Source organism: Gasterosteus aculeatus, chromosome 15, assembly GCF_964276395.1.
Source record: "Gasterosteus aculeatus chromosome 15, fGasAcu3.hap1.1, whole genome shotgun sequence".
NCBI classification, from domain to species: Eukaryota; Metazoa; Chordata; class Actinopteri; order Perciformes; family Gasterosteidae; genus Gasterosteus; species Gasterosteus aculeatus.
The window spans coordinates 12,726,399-12,745,763 of NC_135703.1; the positions used below are offsets into that span (position 1 = coordinate 12,726,399).

Sequence of the window (19,365 nt, forward strand, 5' to 3'; positions counted from 1 at the left end):
CTGCTGCAGAGTTTAAGACTGCGTTGAATGTGTTGATAATAGGCGTGAATGATGTGCATGAAAAGAGTGACCGATACAAAGGTGTTGTAACAGCTAAGTACAGTAAGCGACTTCTATTTGAACTGCTGTCTGGAGCAACGTTATTATACTTATTAACACTGACTCATGAAGTAAAACTACACTAAATATTACTAAAACATTTTCAGATTAACATTTTTTTTAAAGTCCACTCTTTGAATGAATGAAATGAATGAACTGAATCAATGTGTTATGAAATACAGTACCCCAAAATAAGAGTGAGAATCTTTCTAGCGCCCCCCAGAGGCAGAACTCATCTTCACACCCAAACACACAAATTTCATCAGATAAACTAACCGACATCCTTAAGAGCCATCCGAAACCTTCAGAGTGAATAAACAAAAAAAACGCTTTCAGAACGTGAAATATTTATAACAAATAGCTTGAATTATAGATGAAGGTGTACTTCCTCACAAACAGAATAATACACAGTAAAAAAAACACTCTGTTTAACTTAAAACATTAAAATAAAATATAAAAAACGCAACAGCTTCTGAATACGTCACAGGCTGCATAGCAGGAATGACAAGACACATTCAAGAACTTATCCCAGTGGAAAAACAATGACATAACTCTAAATCACGTAAAACAATGCTGAATTCTGAAAACATCGACTGTGCACATGAAAATTCATCCTCATCTGTCACTTTTCATGTTTCTGTCATAAGAGCACAGTCTCTTCATCCATCGCTTCACTTTGGCCTCTTTCTGGATCCTGAAGCTGGTGGATTTTGATGAGGCTGGTTTTGGGCAGATTGCTGAAAGATAAACAAGGGTTATTTTATTAGTCATCAAAGACTATTGACACACGGTGAATACAGTCTTTGGTAAAGCATAGAGGGACATATTTAAATAATTTAATAGTTTTATATGTAAATAATTCAACCGAATCTACCAGTCAACGAATCAAATTGAGATATTTCTACAGGAATGATTGAAAGACATTCCAGTAATTAAAGCACTGTATCTAATCAGTTAAAACGCATTGAAATAAAATTGACATTGGAACGGACTACGTTCATAATCAACTTCAGCCCTTATATAAGAATTAAAGCGAAAGTTACGCGAGACGTAAAGGTTCAGTTGACGTAAATGCCAGAATGTAAACTGAGGAAATGAAGAAGAGCGGCACCTGGTGGTGATGGGAGTGATGAAGATGAACTGTCGAAGGTGCTGCCGCTCTGACAGCTCCAGGAGGAGATCCAGAGAGATTCTGCGATTGTGCATGTCCTACAGAACAGTTGGCCAGAAAGTCAGCGAAAGCCAAAAGTTGATGCCCACCTGGACACACGGACGGTTCTGTGGGCCTACCATGTAGACGTCGAACTCATCGAGGCATCTGAAGGGCGACTCGGTGATTTCCCACAGAGAGAGCATGAAGCAAACCGTGGAGAAGGAGCGTTCGCCCCCGGACAGGGACCTCATGTCGCCCGCACCGTCGTCCTCTCTGCCCGGAGGCGTCACCTTTACGTGTGCCAGAACAGGTTGGTGTGTTACTTATGTTTGTGCACATTACAGCTTCCGGATTGTTACGCAGAAAGTCTTGGATGATGTCTAGAGATGATAATATGTGCTGTTGAACCAGGGGTGACTCCCGTGGTCACTCGGATTCCCTTCAAATTACACATCATTACCTTCATCAGTGTTTTATATAACACTACTTCAATTAAAGAGCTCAATGAGTCTATTTCCATTACTTTAAAAAAAACACAACACAAACAGGGGAACAACCTTTCAGAGTAATTTGTAAAAATAGAAAAAGAAAAAACTGACATACCGAGATTGAGAGCGTCTCATTGTTGTGATCAAAAACCATCGAGCCACAGCTGTTCATCTTTATCAGGAAGTTATTGAAGTATAACTTGCATCTGACAGAGACTGACCTTCGGGGAGAAGACGAATATGAAATAATCAGACTTTCCACTGTCAGTTCAGCACTGTTACCACGTCATGCTGGATTGCTTTCCAAACCCAGTACACGGTTATTTACCTACGCATTATTTTGTATCTGTTCTGCCTGTCTGACATGATGTGATCCAGTTGATCGATGAAGCCCCGCAGGTCTCTCACTTGGTTGGTTTTCTCTCTGTAGAGTGCAAGGGCCTCAGCGTACTCCCTAACGAGGAGAAAAGGACATTTTTGTGATTTCAGACGGTGACACGAGGCCAGATAGTGACGGGCAAGTTGGATTGAGGCACAAACAAGTGTCAATGGCAGAAGTAATCTTTGTGAAGCTTGAGGGCTCCAACTACAAACAACTAAACCGTCTTGCTACAAACAGTTAATTCTCTAACAATTTTTGTTAGTTAGATAATTTAGCTCATGATACATTTCACAACTCATTGAGACTCAGATGAGAGAGAGAAGCAGGAGACTGAAGGGCTGAAGGAGCCGGCGTGATGGAGGTCAGTGGTCTACAGGTCTAGAGCCCCTCCCCTTTCTTGAATCCCACCGACGCCCCCGCTCACCTTACCACCTGCTCCTGCTCGCCGTGGTTGCTCTCGTACACCTTGATTTGCCTCTTCAGCCGAGTGATTTCGGTGTCGATGGTCCTGGTGCTGCCGCTCACCTGCTGCCGCTCGGGGCTGATCTCGGATGCTTTGCCCACACATTCCTGTCATCACACGTAAGGTCACGTGACACTCGGCGCTTTCAGTCTGAATTACCCTGGAGCTAGTAAATCGTAGTTGTCTGTGTAGTTCAAGACTGGGTCGAGCCCCTAAAACCTACTGTAGCAATAAAGCCTCCTATAAATGAGGGAAACAAAACCAACATGTAATCTGTCGGACATTTCGCTGCAGCGATTGTTACCTTTAGCTCTTCTTCTCTTTCAGCGAGCTCAATCTCCATGGCTTGGACGTTGTCTTCATGCGCCTTCAGTTTGGTTTCTAAGATCTTAAGGGTTTGCTCGTGTCTTGCACACTCAGCATCCAGCTTCAGCTGCTCATCCTTCGGGTCAACAAACAGTGATCGGCAACTTTAACCATTTCTAGCCTTCTAAACAAGTGATGAAACGAAAGAACTCTACTGCACCTTTAACACCTCCGTCTCCTCATAAAGATGATCAATCCGTTCTCTGACAGCCGAGTACTTGGACTCTACTTCCTCGGCTGCTCTGCGATGCTTGTTGAGCTCTTTCTTTGCCTCATGAACTGTCTGGTTTTCTACCTCCATCTTCTGTCGGTTCTCTTGGGCGACTTCTTCCTGCAGAACGAATGTTAAGACATTAGACGTGCACGTGGTGAGATTTATGTCTGTCCTGAAAGGGGTCGATACAAACGAAACAAAAATGATCACCAAGGTTTTGAGGTCGTCGATGTGCTCCTCGCCAGCACTCTCCAGCTCAGTTATTGATGCCTTGACTTGATTCACAGACACCTGCATTGAAAATAGAAAAAAATAAGCTAAAATGACTTTGAATTGGAAGTCTGTGTGAATGTAGATCCATCATGCACAGCATGAATGTCCACGATCTTTATCTCACGACAAAAGAAAGAAAGCGGAGCATCATCAGGAGAAGACTGAAGGTGTAAAGCAAACGCTTTACATCACGCACCAGAGTCTTCTTCAGGGAGATGACGACGCTGTCCAGATGTCTCTCCATGTTCACGATGTCCTCAGTCACAGAGGTCACGTGGAGCTGAAACGTGGACAGCTTAGCCTGGTGATTCGCCAGATCGGTCTCCAACATGCTGTGACAGGGAGCACCGAATTTCACCTCAAATCACAAGTCTGCATTTACCACATTTTAGAAAACAAGATGCACAATAAAAACAGACAAACCCTTCAAACGCTGTGCGGCAGCCAAGCACAACACACTTCCATCTGACATAAGAGTAAAGATACCATATTGTCACAGTGTGGGTTTGTTCCCTGTTTTATTTTGTAGTTTTTCTCCTCTTGTGTCCCTGGGTTAACTTCACTTCCTGCCTTGTCCTGTCGCCCCCTGTGATTGTCCTGAGAAGCGAAGGCTGCCAGCTGCAGCCTCACATTTACTTAACTGACACCGCCGTGCTTCTCAACGGTCTCTCAGCATGAAAGCAAATGAGTGCGACTTTCAGAATGTCAAACTATTCCCTTAAGTGCAAACTGTTTTTATAAAGCAGAAAGGCAACAAAATATACAAAAAAAGTCATTTGGATTTCCATGAATGTCAATCCAGTCTTTACAAAAAAAGTATTTCTAAATCTATCAGAAAGTTAAGAATAGTTAAAAAAAATCTACCTTATTTTACCATTTTAAAAAAGCTCTGCAGATATTTTGTTGTTTAATCTATTCGACTTGGGTTAAAGGTGCAAATGAGGAATTTCTATTTGAGGAATATGTATTATCTATTATCTTTATGTTATACTATCAGTGGAATACATATTGAGAATAATTCACATCCTTTATTGTAGTTACAGTATTAATGTGTACAGTGAATATGCCACAAGTCCTGTGTTAAAAAACATAAAAAGTGAATAAATATTATCTGCAAAATGTGATTAATAATAAAAATACTAATAGTGATGGAAATCTGTACTCCTTTTTATACTTTGGGGTATTTTTACCTTCAACAATGAATCACATTCTTTAGGATTATTATATATGAGGCACCGTTTATGAGAACCACATTTCTGTAATAGTTAGCTTTGTGACCCTGCATTTCCATCAAATCAAAGATAATTTATGAATAATTCATCTAGTTTGAGGAGAACAGAGTTCTCTTAACACGTGAAGGAACAGTTAATTCTTAAGTCTATCAGAAATATTTCAATGAGACGCATCTTGAAATAGATTGTTTTCATTGGAAATGATGAGGATGAAAGATCATAAAATATTACCATGATTACCTTATTTCAGTCTCAAGATCCCCACCGAGGTACTTGGCTATGCTGAAGTCGCAGGTGTAATAACGGTTAGAAAACACCTGATCGCCCTCGGCAGTGAAGGCCTCGCGACAGTTTTTAGGAGGCTGACCTTGCTGCATGACCCTCCTCGCCTTGTCTTTATCCTTTGATTCAACACAAAACATCTGGTCAGACACCGTGTGCCACAATGGGTATTAACAGGCACAACTGCACGCACTAACTTTGATAATGAGAATTGATTCTATCCCCCTCATATCAATCAGGCAGTTGATGATGACCGGGTTTGTTGCTGTGATTATGTCCAGCACAGAAAGGCATTCTGGATAATGTGCTTTCCTACGAAACACAAGAGAAAGGAAAACTAAATGCAAAATGCATCAGGATAAAAGTCGGTGAATCTGAAATGCTGCTGACCGTCCGTGAATGTTGTAAACTTTTTCAGAGAAAGAGCTGACGATGATCTGCGGCCTGTTGCCCTTTGGATAATAGCGACACATCAGCTCCTGGAGGACGGCCTCGTCTTTGTAGTTGTCGCAGCAGAAAGCTTTCATGAAGCTCCGCAGGCAGCACTCCACGGCCACGGCCAGCACGGGATCCTTCAGGCTGATGCACGCCCCTGAGTGCAAATGCAGACGGTCAACTCAGAGTAAGTCCTTTAAAAGACAACAGGGACGAATAATACTTGAAACGAAAATATAGCAAATGAATAACATTTTTGGAGAATACATTTATTCCACGTGCCACGGTCTCAAGAAAAGACACATGTGTGAGTGAGTTCTCTGAGCATGAACGGAAATGTGCCAATTTTACCAAAATCACAACTATCCAACTCAATCCAATAGAACGAGAGAAAATAAAGTCACCTATTGGACCAACGGGTCTCTTGAGAAAGCGCCCCGTGGCGTACGCCTCGCCGATGGAGCACAACAGGTCGGGTACCTGATCTCCGAATCGCTTCAGTGTGTTTGATCGACTGGCGAGGATCTGATTCTTCCTCCTCAGTTTGGACTCGTACGCAACGTGGATGTTTTTTTCCTCCAATCTAATCGATGTGAACAGATAAATGTAAAATATTTCATGGGGTTAAACATGAACTGTGCTCTCAAATTCCAACCCCAAAGCAGATATCGTGTTTTGTACCTCAGCTTGTCGCGCTCTTCCCTTCCATTGAAAAGTGCCTGATGTTTGTTCTTAATCTCTTGATTCAACTTTGAGCAATTTGTCTCAAGCTGCGCGAGCTGCTCCTTCAGGCTGGATATTGTCTTCTGCTGTTTTGAATATTCTGTGCTTCCATCCTCGCCAAGGTTTACACTAAAGAGAGCAGGAATAACCTTTCAACTGAGTGCATGTGTTCGTATTGAAGCCATTTTCTCTGTTCTCCCGTACCTTGTTTTTGCCTTATCAATTCTCTCCCGGAGAAGGTTTTGCTCATTCTCCGACTGTTTCAGCTTGTTCAGAGCTCGGAAATAAACCAGCTATGAAGAAACAATGACTTCAATCAATATAAATGTTGTACGTGACACAGTATTATTATTATTATTATATTTTCCAATCAGTACCTCCTGCTCCTTGTGAGCTTTGCCAACGACCTTCACTTGCTCTCTCAACCTCAGATTGTCTCGGGACAGAGTCTCTCGTTCCTGCCTCATGCCATCAACCCTGCTCTCGATGCACTGGATCCTCTTCTCTACTTGTGTGAGCTTAGACTTTGTGAAAGATAAGAAAAAGAGCGGATGTATCTTTAAGGATGACTTCTGGCATTCTGAAAAGGTTGGTTTTCTTTCAGTGGAAGACATCTATAAACCGGCGAATGAGTCGGGACAGCTGGTGTCTCTCTTCCCCCGAATGGGGACACCTGTGATCTACCTGACAGAGCTGAAGGTTGTCCTGATGTTTGTGATTATTAACTTCCTTTTCAAAGTCCTCCTTCAGCTGCTGGACAAGCTGCTCCTTCTCTCTGACCTGAGAGCCATAAGAGAAAGAGAGAATTTAAAATGACTCGTATAAGGAAATACGATGTAACTGAAATAAATTTGTTTTGCACGGCGATGGAGTCTTACCAAACACCACGCCATCGCTTTCTTGAGATTCTCCAAAACCGCCTTCATCTCACTGAAGGACGGCAGCTTTTCATACCGCTCTTTCCTCTGGAGAAACTCTTGCTTCAGGTCCTTAAGAGACTGAACACAAAAGATGTGTGAGACCGTAGATCAATACATTCCTTCTGTTGGCAAAATGAATATTTAGATGAAGCAAGTAAAAAAGCACAAACTTAAATCGGTTTAAAATTAGGTATTAATCTCCCACTCCTGTTATTTAGGGATTCTTCTTCTTCCAAGATAACTTTAGTGTGTATGTGATCAACTTCCAGTTCATTAAGTTTGTGTTCTGCATACTACTTTTTGAAAATCAAATATTGATATAGTTTATCTAGAATTGGCTGTTTAGGTTTACTGCTTATTTTATAAATCCTTCTTGTTTTATATTGTCATAGTTTGATACCTTTCCCAAATTAGAAGTTAGCACAGGAAGTTTCCCTGTTTCGCATACATCAAGTCAATTTTGCCCTTTCAAATGTCATCGCAGCGTATTGGTTGAATACATTAAGAATTGACTTGTGATGTGATGAATTCTCAATAAATTACCTCCTCTTGTCTCTCGACCTGCTGCCGTGTAACTGTTTTAGTGTTTTTGATGTGGATGTAATCTCTCTTCATCTGTTCCAGCAGAGTTGCTTTCATGAAGAACTGCAGACAACAAAAGCAGTGAAGCGTCCCAAAAATGTTATCAAAACATGTCGAAATAAAAACGATAATTTAATTTAATGTTTAGTTATTATTCTTAAAATGAGAAGCCCATAATCAAAAACGGCGTTTTCTCTACCTTATACTTATCGGATTCACTTTTTGAATGCAGGAACTGTTTACACATTTCTTGGCTGAGAATGGACACCGGATTATCCAACTAGAACACACAAAGCAGAGGTGCTACTGGAAGAAGCTAAATGGACACATTTGCTGGAAGTTACATTTATTACATTGTTTGAAAAATAAAACAAATCATTTAAAGTATTTTTTGTGTATTTTAGTATAGAAGGGATTCTATACATACAAATATATTTACAAAATCAAGCGCTGCAAAAGTCAGGAATCCCATATAACAAATAATATGTCAAATATATATTTCTTAAAATGAAAATGTGTTTGTACCTGGATGTTGAAATGGTCCAGAATGGCAGTCAGCTCCTCCTTCTTGTTTGAGACAAGTTGTCCTGAAATACAAGAAAAAAGACCATCCATATAGATATAGGAAAATGTTCGATTTAATACAATCACAATCCTGATGTTGTAGTAATTTTTGTACAAGTGGCACAACATGTTACACTTATTCTAAAAAAATAAGTCTTAATAAATCACCTTCAGCTTGAATTGGAACTTTTCACTGTTTTTTATATTTTATAGACAAAACTAGTGACAAAGAAAATAATTGTCATCCAGAAGTCAGATTAACTATTTTAGTTGTGCACAAAATAATATTAAAAAGTCTGAAGCGGGATCACACCTGATACAGACAGTATCTCCCAGCAGGGAGCACATGGTTAAAACACACTTCTGAGGATGGAAACTTCTCCACAATGACTTAGCGAAGAAGTGCAGTTCAACTTCGTTCTGCTTACAAAATATCTCCATGACATTTACAAAATCGTACCTTTAAATTCCCACTTGGACGTACGGTGTAAAGCAGTGAAACATGCAATGCCCATAAAGCACACGCATGCAAGTTCGTAGAGGAAGACTCCTTACGCAGAGTGAATGATGTTTAAGGTTCGAGGGATGACGGTCTAATTAAAGTGCTTTGTCGTCACTCTCCTGTGCATCTGACATTAATCAGAAGGTGAAATATCATCTCAGGAAGAGTCACCTGATTTGTTCTTCAATCTGCAGGTGCGGCATCCATCACTGGCGATACGGTGCTCGATGGAGATGCTGTCGCCGTAGACGCCCCTCTTAAACGCATCTGGTCCTCTGTTTCTCAGCTTCACTATTATATCTGCAGTGCTAGAGAGCCGCTTACACTGTGGTGGCATTCTAGGAACGACTTACAACAACATGAGGAGCAGACTGTGGAATAATATCAGGTAGTCTGACTTACTTCTCACCGCTTTTAACAAAATCCTTCAGGGACATTCCTCTGTTTGTGACGGTTGCCTTTCCACCCAGGCCTACGATCAATGCAGTCACGATTGCGCTTTTTCCACCTGAGATTTAGTTTGGAAACAACAAAGACAAGGGATTCACGCGCTGCAGACTGGAGCGCCTCGCAGGCCCCTCCAGTCTGCAGCGCGTTCTCTCAAAAATGGAGCAATTTCTGAAATCATAAGAGTCCTGTAACCTTTATCCTGGTTTAATATATTTTTCAGTGTTACTATCCTTCCACAGTTGAATTTATAACATATAATATATACTTTTTAAGAGTTCATCTTTGTTAAAATGAAACAGTCCTGTTTTATTCGACAAAAATCAATGGAGTTAAAGAAGCCTGGTTTTGGAGGGAGTGCATAATGTGGAGGCGCAACCGGCCGGGTTGGAACGTGTTAAACACACAAGTCAAAGACAACAAGCAGCTGACCCGACATTTAGAAATCCGGTTCTTATCCAGTTCTTACTTCCATTGTTGCCGACGATGAAATTCACGTTGGGTCCAAACTTGAACGGGCCGAGCAAATGGTGACACATGAAGTTTTTCAGAGTGATGCTCTCGATGAGGCCGATATCTCCCTGGAGAAACATGCAGAACAACACATTCAACCCGTTTAAAAGCTGGTGAGAAGTTCAGACAGAGCAGGAAGGGAGGAGGGGGGGACTCACCGAGACGGATGAAGGGCCCCTGCTGGATGAAGGGCCCCTGCTGGATGAAGGGCCCCTGCTGGATGAAGGGCCTCTGCTGGATGAAGGGCCCCTGCTGGATGAAGGGCCCCTGCTGGATGAAGGGCCTCTGCTGGATGAAGGGCCTCTGCTGGATGAAGGGCCCCTGCTGGCTGAAGGGCTCTGATGCTCCGTATCAGCGGCCGCTCTGCGGCTCTTGACAGCTGTGGGGCCACTGATCGCTTCACCTTTCCGCTTACTCATTTTGAAACTCGACGCTGGAAATAGAACTGAACAGGAAGACAATAACGTCAAACGTTTTTTTCTTAATATGAAGACAGGTTTCACTTTGACAATACTTGATATGTTTATTGATTTAGTTACAAGTATCTTAACTTTGTTACTTTTTTTTTAACTCTACTACATTTTAGATGGAAATGTACTTTTTACTGCCGTTGTGCTCTTTTGCTGAAATCTTTATAAACATAGTTGTCTTATGTTAATAAAAATAATAAAATAATATTTAATCGAAAATTGTATTTTTAGACACAATAATTACTGCAATTTTGGTAATGTTGATTTATTCCTTTAATTTTTTCCGTTAATACCTACAACTCTTAAATAAGTAACACTAATGTTTCTTACACACATTTTTTTTTCACAGGGTAGTTTAGTGTTGTTTACTAAAACAACACTGGTTTAAAACGTGTGATGTCTTAAGTGTTTTGGGTTCAACTAAGGACAATTAAAACACACACTGTTTGGCAATATCCTGAGGATGCAGAATCAAAATACTCAGATCATTGGCCTGCCGGTTTGGTCATTATTCATAAATCCATCGCTCAATGCCACGAACAAGATATTCAAGTTCCTCTTTATGTGGAACCAAGTTGAAATTTTGAATTTTTAAACTTTTTTTTTTCAGTATTGTCACACCCAACGCAGCAAACTATTTTCAGATATGGTGGTTAGATTATAAACTATGCAATTACAACAAATAGTTTCCAACACAAAGACAGCGAGCGTGTGAAACAGAAAAATAGATGTGAGCCTTTTTCTTCGAGTCAGGAAGCAGTGGCCCCAAAACCTGCAGCCTCAACAGCAACATGTGTTAGTGAGCAACACAACTGTGCAGATAAACCTTCACTGCAGGACGTGTCCTTCTACGTGTGGTCGAACTCGTTCAGAGGGATATCAAGACGTGTTAGGTCTTAACAGCACCTCGTTCAAACGGTGCAGCATTCATGTATTTACAATAAACCCCCCCTCGCAACAAAGCACAGCAACAGGTGGATTTTAAACGCCTCGAACTCCCGGTACCCTGCGGCTTAAAAACAACAGCACAATCAAACACGACAAGCTTGTTATAAACGTCGCCTACCATTGTGCGCGCACCGCCCGCAAAAGCAACAGAGGAAGACGGTTCATCGCACTTCCTGGGCGGCGAGTCGCGCACGCGGACGCTTCTCGGTGTCACTTCCTCGAGCCGGATTGGCTCTCCGGGGCCCCTCTGGTGTCTGCAGCATCCACGCCTCACTGACGAGCTCACTGCACGTTTTACTCCCACTTTGCCGTTCGGCCCAGATTTGACACATTGCGACTGTTAAAACACGGCCTGCTTGTTATTTTGCGTGCGTTTCTTTCGAGGTGTGCGTGTGCGCGTGCGTGCGCGTGCAAATCTGAAGCCTTTAAAGTCACGTGGTTTCTCGCTGCCGCGTCTGTCAGAGTCCCGGTGACGATGCGTCGCCCGCAACGAACACGGTGAGGAAGCGACTCGTGTCGAATAACGTGGCGTAAGTTGGCGTGATGAGCTGCGAGTTGATGTAGAAGCCAATGGTTGGGAGGAAGGTGAAGGCCGGAGACGCTCGTTACCAGGGCACGTGCATCGCGTGTGTGTGTGTGTGTGTTAATTGGGTTTTATTCAATTACCGAGATTTTGCAACAACAAAAAAAAACCCGGAGAGAGCCGGATTTAACGCAGACAGGTGCTGGGTAGTTTTAAGCATAATTGACGTTAATTCTGGTGTAAAATAACTGACGTCGTACAGACATTCTTAGACATTCTGATTAGTGCGGGTTTTAAACACTGACAGTGGCTCTAGGTCCGGATTGGTTAAACGTATTTTAATTGGCTCTATTTTCACAACAAAAGTTTAATTGTGCAAAAAAAGAGGCAAACTAGTTAAAATGAATCAAAAAATTTGTGTGTGTGTGTGTGTGTGTGTGTGTATTTTGCTGATTTAGGTCTTGAATTTTGATACTGCTCGTGACCATGCAGCCTAAAACAATTATTAATAATAAAGAGGTCATGAAAACTAACCTTTTGAAGCTGTGTTACCGTACATGGGGTCACTTGAATCTAATTGGAAGTGCAGTCATGCGAGTTTAATGAGACTTTTGCAGTCAAATTCATTTACGAGTCCTTTTCTCCTCGCCTACTTGTTTGAAGTGTTGGCCCGTTCAGCAGATGGACACTGGATGGCACCCAATGCTGTTTTATTGAATCTCTTAATGTTTGTTTTCAGAGCTGTTAATCCAGCCCTAGTTTGACACTAAATCTGTCGGTGTTGATGAGGGTCCTCTTGTGATCACTGCTCCTTGCAGGCACAGGTTTCCTGTGTTTGGCTTATGTCCACATAATTCAATTCATGGAGACTTTTCTCAGGATGCATTACTAGTTTTTATATGAAGCCGCCTCAAACTCTGACTTTCATTTCTTCATTTTACAGTTGAAGTAATTCAATTGGATTACTTCAGTGCAGAAGCCACATTTCTATTAAGTAGAATTGGAAACAAGGACGCTTGATGGTTAATGATTTAAAGGAATATTTGTATATTACTCAAGCCATTGTTTTCGTTTCTTGTCTTTATTAACAGGCCTTAACTGATAAACCTGAGGAAGGGGGAGCTGTTTACAACAGCAAAACAATATCAAAACCGCACAACTTTGCTATATATTTAATGTCAAATCGATCTGATCGTATATCCATACTTCCCAAACTCATGCGGGTATGCTAAAATCGTAGTTAATAAACTTCCCCGGATGAGTATTCTTTTACGAGAGAACCGGATCCAAGAGCTGGCACTTTAATAATACTAGAAGGTAATTTATTGTTTAATTGAATGTTCAAATGACTTTGAAACATTCAATTTTTTTCCTCTTTTGCAGATTTCACCTCTGAACTTCACAATGTGTTCAATCCCCGGGCTTCCAAAACTCGGATCAGAAGTTCCTGTTGTCATCACAAGGGTAAACCCAAACCCCAGTTATGGTCTTGTAGAATTATGGGTTCACATTGATGATGGAAGAAAGCATGTTTATGAGCAGATGAAAGAGGAAATTCAGATTCCCAAAAGAAGGTTTTATGGATCAGAAGGAAAACCAGGGGATCTCTGTCTGGTTTGCATAAGCGCCACCTGGCACAGAGCTCGCATTGTGTCGTCTCAAGGTGAAACGTGCAATGTTTTTCTAATTGACCAGGCACAGCCGCACATCGCCACAAGTGAAGCTTTAGCATGGGGCCACAGCGACTGTTTTCTCCTGCCTCCTGAAACGGAATCATGCCTACTTGCAAATGTCGTCTCCCTTGAGAATAAATGGCCTGAAATTGCCACAACGTTTTTGGTGTCTCTGCCCGCAAAGAAATTTAATGGAGTGATTCAGCACGTGCTGATGCCAGACAGGACCATCCTCCTCGACATACCCGCCGTTTCAAAGCATGTCTGTGAGATTGGAGTTACGAAGAAGATGCCAATGGATGAGTTTAAAAGCCTTGTCCAGAAATGTCTCGAGGCTGAGCGTCCAACGCAAAAACGGAAGGTTAATAATAACCAACTGGAGAAGCATGGCGAATACTTTTACCCAGAACTCTTAACTGATGCTTTTGAAATAGTTAACGTAACACAGGTAACTAGTCCATGTAAAATGTTTTGCAAACTCCACATTTTTTCCAAGGCAGTGAAGATTTTGTCAGAACAAATCCAGCAGCACTATGAAGAGAGCTCGGAACTTGGAGAGATGGAACCGTTGACTTGCGGGGATCCGTGTGCTGCTCGAGGGGTGGATGGCAGATGGCGTCGCTCGTTGCTAAAGGAAACGCTAAATAGCGATGGTGCTGTAGAAGTCTTGTACGTAGATGAAGGAAAACTTGAAGTGCTTCCAATTGGAGATATGAGACCTCTCAATGGAAAATTCCTGAGAATGCCCGTTGTCACATATCCCTGTTCTCTCGAAGGCGTAAAAGATAACGGCAAAGGTTGGACCACAGATCAGATTGATTATTTGAACTCACTGCTCCTGAACAAGAACTTTGTGGCGAAATTCAACCACCACAATATACGTCAAAATGTCTATAACGTCATTCTCTATGGAGATAATGACACATGCATGAACAACTGTTTTAAGGACCTTTTTTCTTCCTCCAAGACGGAGCAAGACACAAATTTCCAAAACGGACTTCTTAATTTACCCGGAAAACAAGGTTCCATAGATTTACCGAACAAAGTCCCTGAAAATGTTGATGGAGAAGAAACCTTGCCATGCACAAAAAAGCAAGCAGTTAATGGTTTGACCGATGATTTACCAACCTCTCGAGCTGACGAGCTTCATGTCAAAGAGAGTTCAGAGCAGCGAGGCCCTGTGGTACAAATTAATGGGCATCTTTCAAAAAGTTTCCCCTCTGAGGTGCAAAATCCTCGTGATGACGATATGTTGACTGTAGGAAGTAGTGTCAACGTAAACGTATCTTTTGTTCAAAGTCCACATGCATTTTGGTGTCAACCAAAGAAAAACGGTGAGCATCTTAGGCAGCTGATGCAGGATCTGCAAAACCATTATGAATCCATCCCCCCTCCGCCACTAGTTGAGTCCATCTGTGTTGCCCGTAATCCAGACGATGACATGTGGTATAGAGCAAGGATCCATGCAAGTCATCACTTCCCTGTGGTAGATGTGAGATTTATAGACTACGGTCAAACTGAAACGGTTCCTCTGCGAGACCTTTTCCCCATTGATCCAGCTTTCTTACGGCTGGATCCGCAGGCTTTCCAGTGTAGCTTGTTCAATGGCGAGAATTCCACTGATCCCAATTCCATCTCTCCCACCAAGGAATGTGTGTCAGTTCACGAGCAGGCTGTTCCACTTGCATCGTTTAAAGTCCCTCCAGAAGTGCCAGAGGAAGTCAACAAGTGGTTTGCAGATAGTGCTATTGGCCAAGAATTCAGCATTTCAGTGTTGGCAAAAGGGAGAAAAGGGAAGTTTGTTGTTGAACTGTTTGCTGGAGCTCTGAATTTAAATGTGAAAGTCAAAGAGATGATATCAAAGATGACACAACAAGAGACTTTTAGTCTTCTTCAGCAGACTGACAAGCAGCTTTCAAACGGCACAGAACGTGACAGTGTGCCAAATGAGGACTGTTTAATGCAAGAGTTCACAAATATGTCCTTATTAACAATTAAAGATAACATGAATGAAGTGCAAAATGACAATGGATCATACGTGAGAGATGAGCTCAGTGAACAAGTCATGACCAATGCCTCCGTGCAGGAGTGTGAACATGATGACACTTTGGAAGAAGGAAGAAAACCAACTTTGTATCTTATGGACAAAGAAATGGAAACCGGCAACGGTGACTCAGAAGTAACACAACTTTCCTGTCCTGAGGGAAATGAGAACATCTGCATGTACAAGTGGCGAAAAACTCCCCAAAACCATAACGAGGAAGTATACGCATCCTGCATTGTTGGACCACAATACTTTTGGTGCCAGTACGCCAACACAGAAGACCTGAACGAAGTGTCGAGGCTTGCTCAGGAAGCAAGACGGACTCAATGGGACGTGATGTTCCCTGAGACTCTTGGTCCCGGCAGTCCATGCCTTGCTCAGTTCTCCAGTGACCAACAGTGGTATCGAGCTCAAGTAATTCGCAGAGTTGACGATTCATTCCGTGTCTTGTTTATAGACTATGGAAATGAGTCTGATGTCAACCTAAACAATGTGAGACCTCTGCCACATACTCTGATGGAAAAAGCTCCTCTGGCCTTTTTGTGCTCTCTTAAAGGATTTGATGAGTCAAAGGGCTCCTGGAATGACGACGTTTACGATGACTTCTACAATCTTCTGGTTGATAAACAACTCAACCTGACCGTGTTCAACATGAAAGAACACCCAGAGGCAGCAGTGCCACAGTATGAAGTGGAAATTGAATGTGAGAGAGCGATTGTTAATGCAGCAATGAAGAAATACTGGAGACCGGTTGCCAAAGGGCGTCTTTCGATGGAACACTCTCAAGGGAAAACCTTTGTCCAAGATACTCAAACAGAGTCCAACATGATGCATCCTAATGTTTGCAAAGAAACCGTGAATACATATAGGTTCAAGAAGCCAAACTTCTCCAAAAACAAAAGAGTGGAGGTATATGCTTCTTGTATTGTGCAACCCCATTACTTTTGGTGTCAGTACACCAACGCAGAGGAACTCAACGAAGTGTCGAGGCTTGCTCAGGAAGCAGGATGGACTCAATGGGACGTGATGTTCCCTGAGACTCTTGGTCCCGGCAGTCCATGCCTTGCTCAGTTCTCCAGTGACAAACAGTGGTATCGAGCTCAAGTAATTCGCACTATTGGTCAGGCATTCACAGTCTTGTTTATTGACTATGGTAATGAGTCTGATGTTGACTCCAAGAACGTGAGAGCACTGCCACATACTCTGATGGAAAAAGCTCCTCTGGCCTTTTTGTGCTCTCTTAAAGGATTTGATGAGTCCAAGGGGTCCTGGAATGACGACGTTTACGATGACTTCTACAATCTTCTGGTTGATAAACAACTCAACCTGACCGTGTTCAACATGAAAGAACACCCAGAGGCAGCAGTGCCACAGTATGAAGTGGAAATTGAATGTGAGAGAGCGATTGTTAATGCAGCAATGAAGAAATACTGGAGACCGGTTGCCAAAGGGCGTCTTTCGATGGAACACTCTCAAGGGAAAACCTTTGTCCAAGATACTCAAACAGAGTCCAACATGACGCATCCTAATGTTTGCAAAGAAACCGTGAATACATATAGGTTCAAGAAGCCAAACTTCTCCAAAAACAAAAAAGTGGAGGTATATGCTTCTTGTATTGTGCAACCCCATTACTTTTGGTGTCAGTACACCAACACAGAGGAACTCAACGAAGTGTCGAGGCTTGCTCAGGAAGCAGGACGGACTCAATGGGACGTGATGTTCCCCGAGACTCTCGGTCCCGGCAGTCCATGCCTTGCTCAGTTCTCCAGTGACAAACAGTGGTATCGAGCTCAAGTCATTTCCAGAGTTGACAATGCATTCTGTGTCTTGTTTATTGACTATGGAAACGAGTCTGATGTCGACTTCAAGGATGTGAGATCACTGCCTCAAGGACTGCTCGAGAAGGCCCCTCAGGCCTTTTTGTGCTCTCTTAAAGGATTTGATGAGTCCAAGGGCTCCTGGAATGACGATGTTTACGATGACTTCTACAATCTCCTGGTTGATAAACAACTCAACCTGACCGTGTTCAACATGAAAGAACATCCAGAGCCTGATGTTCCCCAGTATGAAGTGGAGCTTGTGTGCGAGGGATCTGTTGTAAATAAACTAATGGTGAAACACTGGAAACGATTGGACACGGACCAAACCTTGGCAGAGTGAATGTGATCAGGTTAGTAGAATAAAGTTGGTGTCACTTTTCAACTGAAGAAAGGGCTTGTTGCTAATGAGATCTTCTATTTCTGATTGTCATATTAGCTAGTTTATTAAATGCCTTTTAAATTTCACTGACCATGAAAACGTTGTTCTAGGATTTATATTTCTTGACCAATTCAACCTCTGCAAGGGAAGTCTGTCATGAAGGGGATTTTTTTTAGATTTAGACATTGAAGCAAATTTTGTTATAATATTATAAAATGTTAATATTTCAGCTGTGGACCAAGATGACAGCCCATTGGGAAACCCGATTGCAACAGAACAACCTTGACTTTTGTGAACTGGAAGTTCTTATTTGTCTTTTTAGAGAATGTATATGGTTGATTTGTGTCAATAAAGAGTTTGGGAATATATTTGAGAGATTTCAAAAAAAAAACATACATATCTGTAAAGGCCTTTTAGCAGGTATGGGATGCAAATCTTTTTCTCAAGGCCATGTCTTCGGGGATTGAACGCTTTACTAAAACAGGACAACTGAAGGGACGCCGAGACCACATTATGCCTAATCCCCCTGCCCGAGGTCGAGACACTGGTGGTGGTGGTTCTGGTTCTTCTGAAAAATGCTTATTCGAGGTGGAGGGCCGTAATCTGATTTGAGTGGAAATTACAACTAACTGCAGACGAGAGAACAATTTGAAAATTTGACAAACGTGTGCTTGGCTTCAGGTAACCAACAAATTTAAGGTGAACGTAATCGTCCACTTGTGCTGTGTTTGTGGAAGTGTACAAATGTGGGTTTCCATTTAGTACACTGGAGCCCCTCCTCCACTCGATAACAAAGTTAAACGAATGCATTGTAAAAATGTTCCCACCATTGGATGTTGGCTGACAAATCACAAAAACGGGAGTTGGGCTTACATGTCTTTGCACAACAGTTTATGAAAATAAAACGTTACTGGTAACAAACATCCTTTGCGCACTGACCAAAGGGCACTTGTTTTTTAAGTAGTTGCACAATAAATTACCATGTGCCAATGATATGGAGGCTAGTAATGAAATCAATACCAGGAGGGGAAAAGGTCTCTGCTAGTGTAGGCTAGGCCACGTTCCGTAGTAACAGCCTTCGCATGTGCAGTAAACTAGCCTAAAGAGGCCTGTTTTAGTGGTATTTATTGATTTGAATTGGTGACTAACTCTTTGTTGGCCTGAACACCTTTGGGACGTGATCATGAAATGCCACGGCCCGCATACAGCGCCAGCCAACTGCAACTGCGCAAAACTATACCTGTTCAGCCTTATGAAGCATTCCAGACGCAGCGTGTCACATATGTACATACATAGCATAGTTTCCTTTCCTATCCACAGCAGATGGCAGCATTTGCTCTTCATATGCTCCAGTTAGCACGTTGCTCCATGTTTTCAACTGTTGCTAGGCATCCACAGCAACTAAATGACTAAATGTTGCAGTGGCGTGGAATTTCGATAGTTGAGAAGAATCCAAGAAAAAAATGAATTGAATCCAAATCAGAGGGACATTGAGTGGAGCTACACACACACAAACACACACACACATTCACTGGGCAGCAGCTCAAGGTCAGTGTTGGTGAAAATATGCTGTGGGTTACTTTTCGATAATGGATTGCTACCTATTGTGCCCTTTTATTGCATCACTGAATTTGGTTTCTGTTGCTCATACTTCAATCTTATTCATTGGATTTTTTTTACCATAGTCAAAATTTATAATTATTTATTTAACAACAATTTTTAAAATCCCTGCTTTGCCTTTTCTCCAGGATATACAGGCACGATCAGGATTCTCATTGAGCCAAGTCTGCACTCCCTGCATTCGCCTGTAGACCAAGACTGCTGTCGACACAAACCAGCACTGATAGCTGAAATATATGGACACCATGAC

General features: G+C 42.1%; 2 protein-coding genes across 5 annotated transcripts; one reads left to right on the top strand and one right to left on the bottom strand.

The window, feature by feature from the left end:
- Nucleotides 1–429: 429 nt before the first annotated feature.
- On the bottom strand, nucleotides 430–11,313 carry smc6 (structural maintenance of chromosomes 6). 3 transcript variants are annotated; one of them, XR_013452791.1, is made up of 27 exons: nucleotides 11,175–11,313; nucleotides 9,797–10,083; nucleotides 9,595–9,706; nucleotides 9,081–9,186; nucleotides 8,850–8,986; nucleotides 8,138–8,199; nucleotides 7,812–7,892; nucleotides 7,574–7,675; nucleotides 6,989–7,108; nucleotides 6,795–6,890; nucleotides 6,488–6,634; nucleotides 6,315–6,403; nucleotides 6,069–6,239; nucleotides 5,792–5,970; nucleotides 5,343–5,544; nucleotides 5,150–5,264; nucleotides 4,911–5,071; nucleotides 3,635–3,770; nucleotides 3,376–3,456; nucleotides 3,112–3,282; nucleotides 2,890–3,027; nucleotides 2,547–2,692; nucleotides 2,073–2,194; nucleotides 1,856–1,961; nucleotides 1,390–1,542; nucleotides 1,211–1,308; nucleotides 430–836 (listed from the first exon to the last, which is right to left on the bottom strand). XR_013452791.1 is itself a non-coding variant. In XM_078089718.1 (27 exons), exons 2-27 carry the CDS (start codon nucleotides 10,055–10,057, stop codon nucleotides 740–742), a joined length of 3,384 nt encoding a protein of 1,127 aa, XP_077945844.1. In that variant the 5' UTR covers nucleotides 10,058–10,083; nucleotides 11,175–11,313; the 3' UTR covers nucleotides 430–739. The 3 variants fall into 3 exon arrangements, 2 of the variants coding, with proteins under 2 accessions (XP_077945844.1, XP_040056150.2); XM_078089718.1 differs by having other exon boundaries at nucleotides 1,856–1,956; XM_040200216.2 differs by having other exon boundaries at nucleotides 2,069–2,194.
- On the top strand, nucleotides 11,187–19,365 carry tdrd6b (tudor domain containing 6b). Of its 2 annotated transcripts, none has more exons than XM_078089717.1 (3): nucleotides 11,187–11,554; nucleotides 12,963–17,466; nucleotides 19,244–19,365. In XM_078089717.1, exon 2 carries the CDS (start codon nucleotides 12,984–12,986, stop codon nucleotides 17,454–17,456), a length of 4,473 nt encoding a protein of 1,490 aa, XP_077945843.1. In that variant the 5' UTR covers nucleotides 11,187–11,554; nucleotides 12,963–12,983; the 3' UTR covers nucleotides 17,457–17,466; nucleotides 19,244–19,365. The 2 variants fall into 2 exon arrangements, with proteins under 2 accessions (XP_077945843.1, XP_040056135.2); XM_040200201.2 differs by lacking the exon at nucleotides 19,244–19,365 and adding an exon at nucleotides 17,726–17,855.